This window comes from Eimeria acervulina, genomic scaffold (genome assembly GCF_000499425.1).
Source record: "Eimeria acervulina Houghton genomic scaffold, Eah_scaff31, whole genome shotgun sequence".
Lineage (NCBI taxonomy): Eukaryota > Apicomplexa > Conoidasida > Eucoccidiorida > Eimeriidae > Eimeria > Eimeria acervulina.
Genome location: NW_013549896.1, coordinates 71,599 through 89,321, shown reverse-complemented (window position 1 = coordinate 89,321; position 17,723 = coordinate 71,599). Strand labels below are relative to the sequence as shown.

At 53.0% G+C, this 17,723-nt stretch overlaps 3 protein-coding genes across 3 annotated transcripts; 2 read left to right on the top strand and 1 right to left on the bottom strand.

Annotated features, from left to right (window-relative positions):
• Positions 1-333: 333 nt before the first annotated feature.
• EAH_00006990 (fatty acyl-CoA desaturase, putative) lies at positions 334-3,871 on the top strand (the record flags this gene model as incomplete). The annotated part of the gene is made up of 9 exons (XM_013396004.1): positions 334-419; positions 570-744; positions 1,178-1,339; positions 1,483-1,606; positions 1,717-1,940; positions 2,037-2,252; positions 2,893-3,025; positions 3,229-3,409; positions 3,580-3,871. The coding sequence occupies 9 exons, from the start codon at positions 334-336 to the stop codon at positions 3,869-3,871; spliced, it is 1,593 nt and encodes a 530-aa protein (XP_013251458.1).
• Positions 3,872-6,606: 2,735 nt separating this feature from the next.
• Positions 6,607-11,238, top strand: EAH_00006980 (hypothetical protein, conserved; the record flags this gene model as incomplete). The annotated part of the gene is made up of 2 exons (XM_013396003.1): positions 6,607-9,198; positions 9,334-11,238. The coding sequence occupies 2 exons, from the start codon at positions 6,607-6,609 to the stop codon at positions 11,236-11,238; spliced, it is 4,497 nt and encodes a 1,498-aa protein (XP_013251457.1).
• An 893-nt stretch (positions 11,239-12,131) lies between these two features.
• Positions 12,132-15,967, bottom strand: EAH_00006970 (nucleotidase, putative; the record flags this gene model as incomplete). The annotated part of the gene is made up of 8 exons (XM_013396002.1): positions 12,132-12,418; positions 12,639-13,004; positions 13,194-13,502; positions 13,628-14,035; positions 14,257-14,484; positions 14,643-15,098; positions 15,375-15,538; positions 15,750-15,967. The coding sequence occupies 8 exons, from the start codon at positions 15,965-15,967 to the stop codon at positions 12,132-12,134; spliced, it is 2,436 nt and encodes an 811-aa protein (XP_013251456.1).
• Positions 15,968-17,723: the final 1,756 nt, after the last annotated feature.

Sequence of the window (17,723 nt, the reverse complement as noted above, 5' to 3'; positions counted from 1 at the left end):
CATTGTTATGCACGCGTTGCAGTCGCGCTCTACTGCTGGCATGCACTTTATGCGGATGTGCCTTTTGCGCACGGCTTTGTCGCAGCAAATTTGGCTGTGCAGGTGTTTGTTCACGCCTATTTTGCAGCTGCGGAGTTTGCAGCAACGAAACGGTACGGTCGTTTGGTTCTCACAGGTTTTTGGTTGATAGGTGTATTGCCCGCTTTCGTGGCGCGCTAAGCAACATCTGTTTCTTTCAGGGGTATGCTTCTTAGTGTACCTTTCTGTATTCCGGTGTTTGTCAGGCTGTTCACATTTTTGCGATCATACATCACGCTTCTCCAGCTGTCACAGATGTTCTTCGGCATGTTCATCAGTTCTCATGCCATATACCACCCAGAAGTCCAGCAGAGTGCCCTTGCCGTCTTCAATGCCAAGTTGTAAGTCCTGCTTTTCCATCCTCGTATCTAAGGCTTCTGCTTTCGGGCTTGGGGACTCAGGATGTGTGTGAAATGACAATGTCTTTCATCCTTGTTTCCGGTGGGGGCCTCACTGGGTTGCGCTGCGCTTTCGCGGGTTGGTTTCTGCAGATGCTTGGCAATGTACATTTCTCATGCCATTCTTTTCCTCCAGTTTTACCTTGATGCCTTCTGCAAGGAGTATCGAAGCGGAGAGGCGACTTTCCTAACTTTCTTCCACGCCTTTGCCGTTATTGGCCTCGTGAAGCTTGTGGCGCACGAGCAATGCTGGCGGCTGTTTGCAGATGTGCGTAAATGGCTGGACGCTTGGCGTTTCGATGCATAATGCGTACATTTTGAACCGAGTGGCGCGCCCAGCAGCTGCTGCATCAACTGTTATTGACGGAGTGTGTCGTGCGGCTCATGGGGTTCTGTTTCGCAGACATTGTTGCTCTACGTAGTTGGGGGTTTGGGCATAACCTGTGGCGCACACCGATTGTGGTCACATCGCGCCTACAAGGCCAGCGCAGGCCTTCGTTGCTTTTTGATGCTGTTAACTTCTTTGGCCAACCAGGGATCTGTCTTTCACTGGGTGCGATGCGGACACGCCACTTGTAGATTGTAACTCTTCGACTCTTTGGTAGCTCATTTGCCGATACCTCTGATGCTCACCTCCAAATTGCCATGCAAGCGAGTTAATATGTTTCCTTGTATACGTTGCGCTTCCGCGCGGCTTGCAGGCCAGGGATCATCGCGTGCACCACAAGAATAGTGACAAGGAAGGCGACCCGTACAATGCATCTCGAGGCTTTTTCTACTCGCACGTGGGATGGTTACTGCTAAAGAAGCCCCAATCCGTAAAAGATGCTGGGAAACAACTGAACTTCGATGACTTACTTGCTGTGAGCAACAGTTCACCTGGCGTATAGATATTGCATGCATAGGATCCGTTTCAGATACGTGGTATGCCGGTGTCACTCCAGTTTTACTTCGAGTCAAATGAAGCAGAGCAATCTACGCCTGAATGTTCGGTCCTCCTCTTCAGGATCCCTTTGTTCGACTCCAACACAAGCTGGATCCGTGGTGGAACCAGTTTTGGTGCTTCGTAGCGCCCGCTATTTATGCGCACTACAAGTACAATGATTTTTGGACGGGCTTCTTCGTACTTGGTGGGCAAATATACACCCTAAGTCCTCCGGAGCTTTTTCGTAAAGCTTTCATCTGAGCTGGCAAACCGTCTCGTATTGTCCGATGGTAAGGGATCTGCTATGCTTCGCAGGCTGCCTGCGTTGGTGCATTTGCCTCCACGCCACGTGGACGGTGAACAGCACTGCACACATCTGGGGTGACAGGCGCTACACAGTGGAAGGCAACCCTTGCGAGAGCTGCTTCACGGCTCTCGTTGCCGTGGGAGAAGGTTGGCATGACTGGCACCACAAGTATCCGTATGATTATGCAGCATCGGAAGGCGGTGTCTTTGACCAGTACAATCCCAGCAAACTGGTGGGCCATGGCATCAAAGCTCTGCGAGTTGGGAGTCTGATTGTATTTGTCGGCGCCTGCTGATATAGGTTGTACTTCGATGCGTACTTTCTGCAGTTCATTGACATTTGCGCATGGCTTGGATTGGCATGGGACCGTCGGCGCGCCACTGCCACCTGGAAAATGCTGAAGGCCGAACGGGAGCAGCAAGCCCTTGCTAGACAACAAAGGGATGCAGAGGCTCGCAAAAACTGCGAAGCTCTCTCTGCGGTGCATAGTCTTCGCGAAGTCGTCCGCGTCAAGAGTGCGCACACGAGCACGCTCCAGTCTTTGGTATGTACGCATTACCTGGGCCGTGCAGGAACACCACACTGACCCTGGGCTGCGGGCCGCATCGCAAAAGTCTCATTTTCACAGCTCGGAATACGTAAGGAAATAATTTAAACTTCGGAGGCTCCTTAGCCTGGTCTGGTGCGCTGCTTTCCTCAGTGGAGTCTGTTCTTGGACGTCTGCCTGCTGATTAGCGCTTATGTGCTCACGTGGTGGTGTTACTCGGCCTGTACTTCACGTCTGAGTACTGCTCCCCAGGCACTTGTGGAGGCTTCCCCTTACGTTCTGCTTCCATTGCTCCTTATCATTAGCAGCGCCGTCTTGGGTACACTATTTTTCTCCATGCTGATGCATGCATTTGTGGCAGCCAACGGCACATTCAGCCGGAGTTCATTACTTTCGGACTTCGTGGGTGGCGTCATATGTGGCCTCCTCATGATCCCGTATCAAAGAAAGCGATTCAGTGTGCCTGGGGAAACCCCGGCGCTGAGGTATGAGCCATTGCCTTTTGATATCCCAATTCCAGGCGGTTTGCACTTCGCTTTTTTAGTCACACAGTACAGCGGTGCAGCTACTTCCCGAACCGGATCCAACACAGATGACCGCAGAGTTTTGAGCTTTCGTTGCTTCCTATGCTTCTCAGGCCCTTCCTGTACACTGCAACATTAGCCGTTCCACGCCTCCCTGGCTGGTCTGCCTGCTTGGCACCACTGTTCTTGACGTTGTTTGTCGGCTTTACTTTGATGATCTCTTTGTGGCGGGGGCACTTGCTACTCGTTAGCACCTTCTACTTGCTGCCTCACCTTGTTATGGACACTTGGACGGCATATTACTTCCTCACCATGGAGAAGAAGGGGCCTCGTGAGTCCGCGCCCAGATCTGTTGCTTCAGCTGTATTGCTTACGGCATTCCTGTCTGTGGATCTGTAGACCCCAAGGTAATTCGTTATGTGCGACTGTTGTTTCTGGTGTTCTCGAAGATGACGTCATGAACAACAACTGCAAGTACGATTTCCTCTGCGTGGCTCCATGCGCATTACGCTGGGTCAAGGCATGTCTGGATAAGAGGCACCGGGAAGACGAATCCCAGCTGATGCGTGCAATCCACGTCCTGCATCATCGTCCACTAGATCTCCATTTGCTCCAGGCAGTTACTTTCGAGTGGGTTATCTTACTTGTGCCTAGCTGATTTGCTGTTTCGTCTTACGTGAAACATGTGCGGCACTGGGTCTTGAATCATTTAGATCAGCTGTTCCCACGTCTTGGGAAGAATAACCCTTGAGTAGACAAGAGAACTCGTCTGTTTATTCTGCTCTTCCTGCGAAATTCAGGGTGCCTCTCCACAGGGTGCCAGAGGCGGTGTGCTACTTAAAGGAGCGTGTTGAGTCAATGCCGGCTGAAGTGTTCAGCGCTTCGCTCGCTGATGGATTCGCAGTGGTGCACCCGGAATCTCGGCCAGAATACTACAATTCTCTCGGACAGCCGGCCCAAGCGCGTCGTGGTGAAGAACCTGGGACGTCAACGAATGGGGAGGTGGACAAGAAGGCAAAAGATTTGGATGAAGCGCCGTTTGCTGCATCCTCTTCGACTCTTACGAAGCGCACCCGAGCTGTTGGTTCTTAGGTGCCTTTTTGTTCGATATGAGTGGGCTGCTTGGACGAGCCCAAGTTAGTTAGCTGCCAAACCCCATTTGTGAGAGTTTTGGTAGGGACCACATTGTTATTGATAGCGGCTGATGCAGATTGAGGATGCGTAACCCCCGCCTTTTCTGCATTGTGCGGGGTTTCGTTACGGTTTACTCGTGAAGGGTGCAAATCACTTCGCCGACACAGTACGTCCCACTTGGGGCCTTCTACCAGTTTGTTGTGTGGAATGTCAGCCCCACCGCGTGGTGGTGCTTGAGGGGCAGCCGTGCATGCTTGAAGTTCCGGCGAGGTAAACAACTGCTTCCAAACTACACTATGTTACGTTCGTTGGAGCGGACAGTTCTGTAGTGTAGGGAGGGCAGGGAGCCTCTTGCTGCTGGACTGGCTATGTAGGAAGATTCCTGCCGTTTGGAGCAGATAGTTCTAGTGTCTGGCTTGCTCGGGCTGATGGGTGAGTCTAACCTTACATTATTTGCTCTTCATACGAGTACACGACTGCAGCATCGCTGTGGTCATGCGGCTTTGCTGAGTGGTTGCCCCCCTACGGGAGGGAGCACCTGACATTGTCTAGCTGGAGTAGTTAGCAGTTACGGGTACTCATGCGCTCCATCAAATACGCTGGACAGCATCTTTTTTTCCGACATAAGCAACGCAACTCATCTGCCTGCTGATTTGATTCAATTGAGTAGGCCGCCAGATCCAAAAATAGCTTTGTATTCACGTTGCCAGTTCAGAGGCTGTGCACTCACTGTGAGATCTTAGTAATTCCGCATGCAAGCTATCGGTGTTGCTCTGTCATGAAGCGCTTGCCTTGTTGGCAAGCTCAGGACGCTCGTCCATTTAAGGGCACTATAATAAGGCGGTAAATGTCCGCCGTTTATCATTGACGTGGCCATGATCCTTCCTGTGGAGAACTCTTAAGCTCCTCCCTTACGGGTACAGATTGTAAGAGAATTAAAAAATACTAGTGCCGACGCCTTGTAAGCACGAGACAGAAAGCTAGATGTCCCTACACGCCGTCTTAGATATCCAAGATCGTTGAGGCTCGCCGAGGCGTTCTACAGCATATCACATGCAAAAGGTTTCCATCCTGTGCAAGGAATCAGCGAACTACGTTCTTGTGAGTCATAGACCCGCCAAGCGTGTAGGTTGCTACGGTCCACACGGCACACAGCGCACGTAGACGCCTCTGATGTGCTTTCAGTAGGTACAAATGAAACCCATGCTTGGAAATAACTAACATATTCAAATGTGTAGCGAACTCTTTCTTCGGCCAGCATAATATTGCGTATGCATGCCTTTGTTCGACAGCCGGACGGCGGTAGCGCCTCCAGCCCCCGCCAGGACTTCAGCTTCACGGTGCCTCCCCTAGTTAGTTTTAGTTGAAGTTCTGTTCGTGGCGATCCACCTCTCGCCTACAAGACACGTAGACTTTTGTTTATTCCCAGGTGTGTCATCGCTTGCCACAGTTCAAAGAGGCTTTCCCGTGCAACGTGGCAGCCACACGGCGGAAGCTCAGGAAATTCAGCAGCAAGCCCCCGAAATCCCGAAGACGTTAGAGTGCAACAACATTCAGAGGCTTGTATTTCAAATCTGCTGATCATGCTTGTTGCTTCACTTCCTGGGGCTCCACTGTGGTTGCTTTGCGGCAGTGCTTCTCCAGCTGCCGACACGCTGCAGGTTACTTGCCCGGAGCGGATCGAATATCTGTTCAGACTCGTCAGGAACTATGCTGTTGCACGTAACGTCATTTCATGCTGCAGTGTATCAAGAAGGCTTGAACTAAGGAACATTTTCGAGAAGTGGGGGACTTCTTTGGTCTAACAACTGAGGGCCGACAAGCCGAGCCAGGGAGATCCCAGCCTTCTATACAAGAGAAGATTCACTGTCCAAGCCGAGCCAGGGAGATCCCAGCCTTCTATCCAAGAGAAGATTCACTGTGCCCGCCTCTGCACCAACTCACTCTACTACGGGCGCCTTCCATCAGCATTTTGGCTGGTAAGTGTGCAGTTCTGGAGCCCGTTGCCACAGTTGAGCTGATGGAAGTTCCCACTCAGCCAGCATTCAGGCCATACCAAGGACTTTTTCAGTTCTGTTCCAGCAGAAGGAGCAGACTTCGCAGCAGGATCAGCAGCATCAGAACTGGTACGTGCGCTTCGATAACTGCAACAGCAGCGAAGCAGCAGCATGAACGATAGCAGCAGGAGCAGCAGGAGCCGCAGTAGCAGTAGTTCAGATGAAACTTCAGATGCCACCAGCTCGAGGGACAACGTGATTTCACTGCGCAGCAGCATAAGCGGCTTCAGTGAGGATGAGAGCGGCAGCTGCAGCAGACCTTCACCAGTTTCCAACATCCCAGATGTTCTCGTAGCCTCAATTCTGCGTTTTCTGCCGCCACATGAGAGAATTAAGGTGGGATCTGTCGTGTGCCGAAGATGGCTACATTTGATCAGGAGTTGCCTGTGTCAATCGGACGCAACCCTTCGTATATCTCCTCCTGTCTTCCGCCATCTCCCGCCGGAAGCACTACGGGCCTGCATTAGAGCGATCGCAATTTACAGCCGACACGCGAAGTTGGTAATAGGATATGTAGTTCCTGTGGCTGCGGAGAACGGGGAATATCCCGAATTTTTGTTCCTTCGATCATTGTTCCGGGAGCTGTCCGAGGTCCGATCTATCAGCATATCTCTCGGCTGTCCACTGACTGCAAGAATGCTAGGGGACTCATTTGCCGGCGTACTGCAGCGCAGCGCAGACACACTAACATCTCTGGAGATATGGGAAGCGGAGCTGGCCGAGGCTACCCTGACAGCTCTCGCAGCAATGCCGTCTCCGTGGAAAACTTGCAGCCAGCAGGCGAAGGAATGGGGAAATGCATATCTTGCCACGGCTCAGGCATTAGAGACCTCTGTCGGCGCTCATGTACTGCGCAGAGACCCCTGTCCCCGGGTTCAACGGCCTCAGCGTCTTTCCCAACCATGCGGTATGCTTCTGGCAACGGCGCAGGTCTTGCGAGAACGCTTCGCCCGCAATCCTTCACATACCAGTTTTTCCACATCGGATTCCGAGGTAGACACCAGCAGGCTACTGCGGCATTCCCGGCAGTGGCAACAAGAGCAGCAGCGAGATTCACAGATGAAGCCCTCTGACCACGGCCAATGTCGCTCTAGCGACAGTCTGCAAGGCAGAGGATGCACCGCATTGCCGTGCAGCTTGGATACTGGGGGGGACCGCTGTAAAGGGACTCAAATAGGAGAGCTTCGCCGTAGAATTGCAGACATAAAGAACTGTTGCTGCTGCATAACTGCAGGAGAGACTGCGTTGAGAATTTGGCGAAAATTTGAGAGCGTACGTCTGGTATTACCACGACTTAGGACTCTAGCCGCTGGGAGTTGGCGGCTGCTGCAGGCTGTGCATTGCCCCAACCTGGAGGAGCTAAACCTCACGACCAACGCGGCAACGCCCCACAGGGATTCTCCGGGCCGACTGCAACAACGGCGACAGCGACAGCAGCAGCAGCATCGGCAGCAGCAACCACTCCACGGGCAACCTGACTATTCCCATCTCACTATGGCTCTACAGGAGTGGGCACATCGCATCTCGGTATCTGGTGGGCCACGAACTGTAGCTGAATCTTCTGGATACTCCGAGTCTGCGCTGCAGGAGTTGCTGCATTTTCTACTTCGTAGCGGCTACAGCCTCCGCCAGATCCATGGCAGCTATGCTGTAGGTCCTCTAAACGAGTCGTTGCTGCAGTCGGTATCCACAGCAGGCAATGTCCTTGTTGGAGCCAGCGACCCTGCGAATGGGTCTCCAGATATATCGGCGACGGTGCGATCTCTAGCTACGACAGCAGTTCCTCCTGGAAGGGCTAAAGGCGGGCAGAGACTTGCTGGCGGGGGCTTCTTTTCTGGGGCACTGGCGGCTGCTGATGCCATCCTAAATCCACAAGCATCAACGCTTCTGCAGACATGGGATTTGCAGCCTACGATTGCACCCGTTGCCGTCGCTGTCGGACGTACAGTAACCGGAAGTGCTAGTGGGCTTGCTAGGGGGAGCACGCCCATTCATGCTGCAGAGGAAAACTACGCAGCGCTGGCATCTGAAGCTGCAGGCAGTGTGCTTGCTGCAGCAGCGGGTCTATGCGCAGCAGTAGGAGGTGGATGCCGTCATATTCGCCACTCTCCGAACGAGTGCTGTGCTCTTCCTTGTGCTTGGGGCTCTGACGAAAAACTGCTGTTGGTACTTTTGCCAAATCTGCGAGTTGCACGATCTGCGGACTTTCTGCTACTGAGTTGCTTGTTGTTGCCAAGACTGGAGGAGCTGCGGCTTCCCGAAACATGGGACTCAGTTCTCAATAAGCCGATACCAGGTTTCTCGCTTCTTTGGGCATACCTGTGCACCTACGGAAGAAGCCTCCGTGCATTGGATGTGGAGGGGACAGCCCCTCCACTTGCGACATTTCTAGGGGCTGGAACGACCGTACAACCACTGCCATTTCACATACTGCCTATTGAGGCCGTAGCAACCAAGGCTCTTCAGCGCTTATTACTTGTTCACCGTGCTCATCCACTTATGGACCCTGCAAATCTCTTGAAGGCCAACTCACCCGCTTCCACTTGTCCCGAAGGTACGCAGACAACTGCAGCAGCTACTGCAAAGGTTAGCGCGGGGATTTCGGAGCTTGCTGCACGCACAGTCGCTGATATCTGGCACCGTCGTACCACTTCTAATAAGCAAAAGCGATGGCGAATAGCCTGCCAAGACCTGCACTATGAAGTGGGGCAGGGTGGAAGCTGTGCCGAGGAGCTTGATATAGACGTCCATCCAGCCATTAGCGAGAAATTGCCTTGCGTACCCTGTCGAAGGGTCAGCAGCTGGGGCATGACTCGAGGAGCTCCCGACGCTGTGGGACGAGATGCTAGTAGCGCAAAGCCCCTGTTCGGTCTGAGGTTCGGCCAACTGAAACATTTGCAATGCCACTCGAGCTTCCTCCCTTACTTGGCGGAGCCGCTGCCGCAGTGTGGGTCGTTGCAGGGTCTCAACACAGAAGGCGAGTTGGACTCCGTCACGTGGTTTGTTGCTTTGCTAACGGGCATTGAAAGGCTTTGCGTCAGAGTCCCCTGCCTGAACCCGTCCCGGAGGCGGTCTAGGGCTCCTCCTCCAGTCGCTCTTGATATGGACGAGGAAAGAACCCCCAGTTCTACGAGCCACCCTGAAGTCACTCTGCATATTAGGAAATACGCCGGCACTGCATTCTTCTTCACACCCAGCCTTTCGTGTCCCAATCTTCAAGAGCTTCAGGTAACCTGGCTGTCTCCGTACTACAGGCTCCTATATCCACCTACGTTGTTGAGAGGCTGCCTACGCTTTGAGGGACGCAAAGGCAACTTCGCATGTAAACATCGGCTGCGTTGTTTGCGCTTAATCTATGTGCAGGTGTATCGCGGAGATGATGACTTTGACTCATTCCTGGCGGGCGGAGGGGCCTCTAATTTGCAGGTTTTACGCTACGATGGCCGTCTGTTTGGCGGGAGAGGAGCCGCAACGCCCCGGACACTCCTGGCGTCCCATGAGCTACGAGTCATTCGAAACACGGAAAGCTCTGTTCAGGATGGGCAGAGGCTGCTAGAAGTTCTACGCCTTCCTCCAAGTTTCTCACCGCTCGAAGGTTCCCCGTTTGCCTCCCTCAGGGAGCTGCACGTAGGCACCCTCGATGCAAGGGTCCTTCTCCGTCTTGCCTTGGCAGCTGCGTCTGCTGTGAATCCGTTCCTTTCTTGTGCTTGGCGGCGCGTTCTTGATAATAGGAAGGCAGAACGACTGCAGCAGTTGCACCGAAAACGGCAGCTTTGGATGCAACGTACACAAACACAGCGAGATAACGAGGCTATCCGGTTGCTGGTACGCCAACGCCGGCTCTACGAAGAGTATACCGCGCGGCGTAGACGACTGAGGCGGTTATCTTCTGCCATTGCCGCCCGCCGAGAGCGATTTGGAGGGGCCAGTGAAGGCCCTCGAAGGCCAGCGCGGCGCGAGCATGAAGAGACTCACAGGCGCCTCACTCGTGAAGTGCACAGGATGCGACAGCAACTACAGCAGCTACAGAGACGACTAGAATCACTCGCTGCGGCTAACATCCGCAATTCCGCTAGTACCTCTGTATCGCAAGATTATCATCAGGTGCAGCGCTACCATCGGTTCAGGGAAGGTCTTGAAAGATTGAGGAGGCTGCAAAGCCACCAGCAACGACTAGTGGCGCTGAGGCGACTCCTACAAATCAGTGTGACGCACGCAGTGCCACATCCTTTGGACCCACTGCCGGGAGTGAGCGAATACCGGCGGGCCAACGAGTTTGAAGCGGCAAGGCGCAAGCTTAGAGCCCAGCGAGGGAGAGAGCTTGACTTTGGATGCAGCCGCAGGTGGTGCTTCTGGGGATGCCATAGAGCTGTGGCTGCACTGTCGCAGCTGCTGCCGCAGCTGCGTACTTGCGTGGTGCAACGCCTTCGGGGAAATGCGGCTTCGCTGCGTCTGCTGCTTCGAGGATTGCCCCGGCTCGAGGTGTTCGCAGTGGCGGAGGAACAGACATCCCGCCGAAGGCAGCGATTGCTACAGCTAGCCAGGAACTTAGGCTTCACTGTACGCCGCGGGCCGCTAGTCATTCCGGCTCTCCACAACGACCTTGTCACTGTTTCTATGATTTCAAGGCAATTTTGGATTTCCAGTCGTGGTCCATCTGGAAGGAAGGCGTCGGCGGCTTCTGTGGCTGCAGCTGATCTGCTGGTGCAAGAGCTGTTAAAACGTCTAGCCAGCGGCTCTCAAGGGCAAAGTGCGTCTGCTCCCCAGGCTAATACAGGGGATACCTCAGCCTTCAGCCCCTGTTACGCCATTCCTCCAGCTCTGTCCCGTGGTATGAGAGTGTCTGAGGCTGCTGGTTGTTTGGCCGCCGCCGAGGGATTCACTTCGACTGGGAGCGCAACGTTGGCGCCTACCAGGGAACCTTTGGCGTCAAGTAGCGGTGGTATACCTGACTTTGGGAGACGCAAGCGACCTGCCACATTTGAAGTTCCGACGCAAGCAGAAGCAGTTTTATCCGCTTCTAGAATTGCAGGAAATACTCGTGCAAACCAAGCCGGCGCCCGAAGCCTTTCTCTGCGCTCTTTGAGATGCTCCATATACACCAAGAAACGCCCGGAAGACTCCGATTCCGGGGCAATTAGCACTTCTAATTCCAAGCGACGCCGTCGAAGACGCGGGGGGGGTGAAGACGAGGCTGCTGATTTGCGTCGAGACATGCAGATGGCGCGGGGTCTAGCGGAAGAGCTTGAGGAGCAGCTGACGAGCTGAACGTGCCTCGGGCATACCCGCCGACCGATGGCTTGCTGTTGTTATTGGTGTCCCGCAGCATCCCCTACATGTTCCAGGTCAATACGAAGTGTAGAAATTGAGTAAGCGGTTGACAGAACTTCACTGCGCCGGCCGGTGGCAGGATGTGGGAAGGCGTGTGCTGCTTGTCCAGCGGGGCTGAGTCAGCGTCAGAGCTCTTCAGGCCTTATTTTGCTTCACGGTACCGTTGACAAGTGCACTCACTACCTATTTCGTAACCGACCATAACGTTCTTTGTATTTGATCGATGTCAGCCACTGAACGCAGGCATGGTTCCTGCCATGCACCAACGACCCCCGTGTTCCCACTGGAGGGATGTAAACTGTTCTACCTGCTACTGCTGTTAAATTTGTCGGAAGTCAGGGGCGTCCACACTGCACAAACTAAGCGAAAGCAGATGCCAAGCGAGTAGCAGTAGCGCCTGGCATCAGCTGTGATGCCTTCGGGAACCCAGGCTGGCACAGCTTCTACATAAATCCGTTCTAGTGAACGAGCAGGCATCGGGATATAAGCTTGTCAATAATTTCGCGCCTGAAGACAAAGTCTACCAACTAAAGGGGCTAAGGGAAACCAAGGCGACGCTAGAGTAATAGGAAGCCCATCTACAAGCTGAGGCATACCGCCCTGTTGCAAAATGGAAACGCCAAGTTCACACTTATGCTGAGTCAGACGTTTATATACAGGCATGTCGTTCCGTCCACACCACTCATAACGACTGGGTGGCCGACGCAGAGAAAGTTTCAGTACTCTTCCACAAGTACCAGCCACGGAGGCAATTTGTCCATTGACCGCCATCAGCATTGCACCATCAGCGTCGGTGGATGACAAGCACTCCTTTCAGCTCTGCACCAACATCACATGTGTTGCCTGTTCCTGTCTACGATTCTACCATCACATTTTGGAGCGAGGACAACCTCGTCGTCCATGTCCCTCTTGCATCCAAACTCGGAAAGCATCTGGTCTTCCTGAAGGCTCGTAAAGCACGAGAGCTGACGGGACACGACGCGCGAATGCGGTTTTTTCAGGCCGTTCGCCATTGCTGTCAATGCTAGGGCATTCCGCACAAGCGTCGGCAGAGGAGGCAAACGCTCGCCCTCTACAACCACTGGGCAGCTCGTCATCATCGTAAACCCGTCACGACCTGTAAGCACAGGAATGCAGAGGCATCGGACTCTCCACACACGAAGAAAAGAAGAAATAACACCACAACTCCATGCACTGGCTGCTCCATCCAGCCAACCGGGTGCAAGCTCAAAGCAGGGCTTCTTGCCAAAATGAAGCAATCATCCTCTGGATTCAGTTGTGAATATGACCTCCGTTTGCACGTTAGTCGGCTAGTGGTAGGCTGCAAGCTCTCTTACCCTGTAATACGTACGACTTCGTTGCAACGGTATACTCGGCATTTTCGTCCAAGGGTTCAAAACGCCCGAGACTGGGTTGCCCATCAGAAGACTGGAGGTTGCTTCCCCTTGGTGCCACTTGAACGGTCTCCCTGATCACGCGACTGCCAGCTGGTTTGCTACTGTCGAACTCAAACCTAATCCCTGCGACCTGCAGAAACCGACCTTCCGTTTTTGGCACCTGCGATACTGCATTTTCTAGGGCCGCCAAAAGAACTGAGCCTTTGCAGCTAACTACAGCGATTTCGTCCGCCATTGGCAGCATAGCTGCCAGGTCCCCGTAACGAAAATCTCCCTCCTTGAACACGCAATCAGACCGTATCGTCCCTGTGTGAGAAAACACCACCACCATACGCATGCGCCTCTTCATCCCCCACCACACGGTGGCTATTCACTTGTACACCTGCTGGCTGTTTCGTTTTTGCTTAGCTGCATCTGTGAAGAAGTCGATCACACAGGTCTCATGCAGCCTATCGCAGTTCATCTTATGTACCCTCAGTTCCGTTTGTTCCCTACCCGAATTGATAAAGGCAATGTCACTCTTGCACTCTTTGCGCATGAGTTCGCACAGCCAATTTCCGCAATTGCTTTCTTGTGTTCGAATAATTCGAAAGCGCGTCTCCAGCTCTGCACCCAGTTTCGCCAGTTTCCTCCGCATTTGCTGCTTAATGTGGCGTTCATACTTCTTCACGAGGAGCTCTACGTGCTTATTCTTTGCAAAGTTATTGGGGGTAACCCGGACACGCTCCCACTGGACTAGGGACTTCCCCAGAATCTTCGGAATTACAACGCTGCCACCTGGGCAGTCTGATGGCTTCAATTGCTCTGAGAACAAAAATACGGACAAATAGCAACTTTGCATGCGCCTGTAAAGCTCCAACGCAATCTATCTTTGAGGCACCTGGATGGAGCTGCAACCGTCCGTGATGATACATTGTGCAGCTGTTTACTCTGTGATTGAGCTGGAAGGGCAGGTTTGAGCAGCAATGGACGTTCTTCTGTACCTCCCTGCCCCTGTCTGTTGTCTGGCACAATTTTCCCCTTCGCATGCAGCAACTGAGAAGCCAATTCGCTTGGGCTCAGTTCTTCAGCTTGATTATTTGAAGCCTCCTCGGCCACAGCCACAGCCGCAGCTATGGCGGAGGCTGCAGCCTCCGCCGGTGAGTCAGTTCCATCTAGTACTCGAGGTGCCGATGCAACTGCTGCAGCTGCTATGGCAGCCGCACCCATATGCTTCCCTGAATCGTCAATCAATGCAGTTGCAAGAAGATTTGGCTGAGGGGAGGAATCTCCAGGGAAGATGGCGATTGCTGTAAAGTCATAGAAATCCGTTCCAGACTTCACAACAGGGGTGCCACCTGAACCACAAGCAGCGTGCTACTAGGGCAGCTGTTTCACCCTACGCATGAGCCCCTGCCTCGAGTTGCCGGGGAGACTGGAGCATGTCTAGAGGAGGCTAAAAATGTTCATCCTCCAGGCTCCTGAAGGCTATGGCCAACTAGAGAATGAGGCAGCGGTGCAGCAGCTTGACATTGCCAGTCTGTACACTGTGTTCTCCCTCGGCCAGGCGGCGGCATACCTATTACCTGCAGTCCATAATAATCGTGGTCGTGGCCGCCCAGGATGATGTCAATATCTGGAGCCATCTCGGCAAGGCGCTGATCATTTGGTGCCCGCATGTGCGTCAGAGCAATGATTAGCTCACACTCCTTTGCTCTCAAGAACCGACACATCCGGTTCGCCGCCACTACGTAGTCTACGTACACCACGTCGTCAGCGTTGATGCACGCCAAAGTATCCAGCCACTCTGAGTTCACAACAAGCGGAAAATGCGTGGAGGTCCTGCCACGACCGGACGGAAAACGCATGTAACACAGGCACCATGCAACCGCAGCTAGGCCGGTGTTACGGTGTACGTCAGTTAGTATCTTGGTAAATGGAGGGCACGCTGCACTGCTTCTTTACCTCGTTCAACCAAGCCAATCACACCAATACGGACTCCTTGCCACTCAAAAAGGCGGTACTTCCAGGCATTGGCGATAGGCTCCCCTGGAAGTACTGTGTAGTCGCCAGCATCTGGATCCGCGGGCACTCTGCCAAACGCATGAGACTCATCATCGCTAGTCCCATGCTTTGCCAGATTCCCCTCTTCAGCGCAGCCTCCACTCGGTGGGACCGCATCTCCTCTGCCGTGCATATATCTATCCAGTTTTCGCTGATCGTCCGACGAGGACCTCTCAAACACGTTTGTAAGGAGCCAAGGAAAATTGCATGACCCAATGGTGTATTCGAGTTCATCAATGCCAAAGTCGAAGTCATGGTTGCCGAGACAAGCGGTGTGGACCTTGAGAAGGTTCAAAAAAGGGACCATTTGGCGCCCTTTCATGTACGTGCTCATTAACGAGGGATTCAGAGCATCTCCTGCATTACAAAGAACAGGAAAGCATCAGAGCGAACGGGACCATTGACATAAATGCAAGACCCATTTGCTCTCTCCACTACGTTCCTCTTTCATGCCTTTTTACTTTTGTCGCCCTTAAAGTACTGGACGGAGGCAAAACTATTCCTTCACAGTGAACGCTTTTAAAAACTAGAACAACAGGTGACGTAAAATCAAGAGATTAACAGGCGCCGTCTTTCGAATATCCATTTGCGAGCACGGCACAAATTCTCTTCACTGCAACGGCAACTCCTCACCTGAGAAGAAAACTAAAGGGTGTAAATGACTAAAGCGTTGCATTGCAGTGACAAAGCGAGCAACGCCGCCAGACCCATCTTCTCTGGTGTCAATGTTGTAAACATCATTAAAATGTAAAATGACGATTGGATCAGTCCTGTTAAGCGGCAAGTCAAAGTCGTACCTGAACATACAAGGCAGAAAGCAGCATGCAAAGGAAACTGGCCACACCGTGGGTTGATTCCTTCGCGCAACTGAGCAGACAAGCTGCCTAACGCAATAAACGCTACTCACATCCCTCGTGCGTATTTCCAAGAGCATGTAGCATTGCGGATCCGGCGCGTACTCAAGCACAGAATGAATATGCACGCCATGTCAATATATTACTGGCCCACCAAGTCTCGCCTGTAAAGCCTCTTGAGGCTTGTCTCGTGATCATCGACGCCAATCGCCGAATCTCCTCATCCGGCTCCGGAGGTGATTCGTCGCCTCTCCTCCCAATGCGGCGTCCCGTCACTGCCAAGACGGGTGTGTCTCCCCCGAATACTTGCAGCCTTGGGGAGCGGCTAAGAGGAGACAGGTGGCCCCTGCCTTCTCCATGTTCTTTTACCATCTCCTCCTTCACAGAAGACTCCACTCTGTGGCTGCAAGTGGTGACACAGCTGCACTGTGTAAAGTCCCAACGTAATACAGTTTCGGGTGAGCACAGAATCCAGTTTAGAGTCGCGTGGTAGTAACTCAGCCTCCATATACACGGGAACACCCTTTGGTCTTCGGCAAGAACTCGGCCCGTTGTGTGTTTTAGCTTAGGCTGAAAGCCAAACTTCCACGTGCTGTGTTTACGCCTTGGCAGCAAGTCAAATTCGGAAGAAGCGGTTTACCTCTGCTACTGAACCACTTGCTGACGCGGGGCCACGACTATCCAGACAGAAAGCGGAGAGACTCCCGTGATTACTTAAATATCGAGCAGTAGGGGCCCAGGCGAGTTGCCCGCTATCCTACACAGGCTGGGTGTAATGACCAACCACGGTTTCTGAAGTTGTACCCACCGCGTCTTCCTTCCCTTATACCAGGCTGGCTCGCAGACGTCCTGCTGCCCGTAAGTTGATGCACTCAGTCACAAGAAGCCGTTTTAGCTGTCTCAGAAAGCAGAAGTAGGCCTGTTATCTCATATATTAGTGGCTAGCCGTGCGTGTGCGTGGACCACCTCACGGGGTAATGGCACTAGGAACGGTAGCACTAGCTGGGTGTAGCCCTCACCAACATATCTCCCTATATGCCTTAAAATATAAGGCAATACATCCTTAAAGTTTGCACCAGTGTTGACGGATATTCCTGCTCGAGCCCTGCTGTCAAGCGATTCCACGCCGAGTGACGAGCGCCCGCTCGCGGTCCTCAACTCGTACGCAGACGAGTGACTCACTAACGCATGGTTCTTCGTGTTACGTACTGTATTTTGGTTGTGATTCATAAGTATACGGGGTTGGGTACCAAGCAAGCACGTTCAATGAACACCGTCTTGGTGTGCACCACCGACTGGTAGAATAGGGGCTGACATGGGGACAAGACGTCGAGACGAGTGTGTTGCAGAACTTTCTCTCAGCTTGCTGAATAAAAATGCACACGCGTACGAGCTTCCCTGCAACTCAGTTTAGACAAGCGGAGCCGTGCCACAGGCCGCAGGCTTTTGTAATGGCAGGGGCAGGCAGCCAACCGCGACAGGCCGGGATACTGCGTCCTACGTGGAAGTGATGGTGTTAAAAGTTGAGCTTGCAGTATCAACTGGGGTCGAATTTTAAGTGGCTAGAGAACAAATCCACTGAATCGGAAGACCTTTTGGATAGCATGTTCTGTCTGAAGACTGACCACTTACTGGACCTTGGGAGGCAATCTGCACTCAAGGGGGAGTACAACAAATGCCTAAAGCGTTAGTAGAAACAGCAGACGGGCGTTAAGTTGAGCTCGCATGAGAAGATGTTTTGCAGCATCAGCGGGAATGAAGTGCTTTGCAAATCAGGTCAGGCCGCCTCCTCTGCCCCGGTCCCAGGCACTTGGGCCGCTGTAACCAGAATGTCTGGCAATTGGAAGGGAGGTCAGCTGCTTTTCGAGAACTATAACCAGATGCTTTGTGGCTCTGTTGCAGCTCGCCGCAGTCCTCAGGTAAGATCGTAGATTTTCGTTACAACAGAGACCGCAGGGTATTGCAGGGATATCAGAAGGTGTGTGCATCTGTATCCGTGGGCGTTTGCCAAGGTAAAAAAAATAAGCTTTTGTACACCATTGTGTACAATGTTGCACCAAATGAGGGCTGGGGCACGCTTCCTTGTGCTGGCAACAGCTGTACCAGCAAGCTGGACAACGCCGTAAAG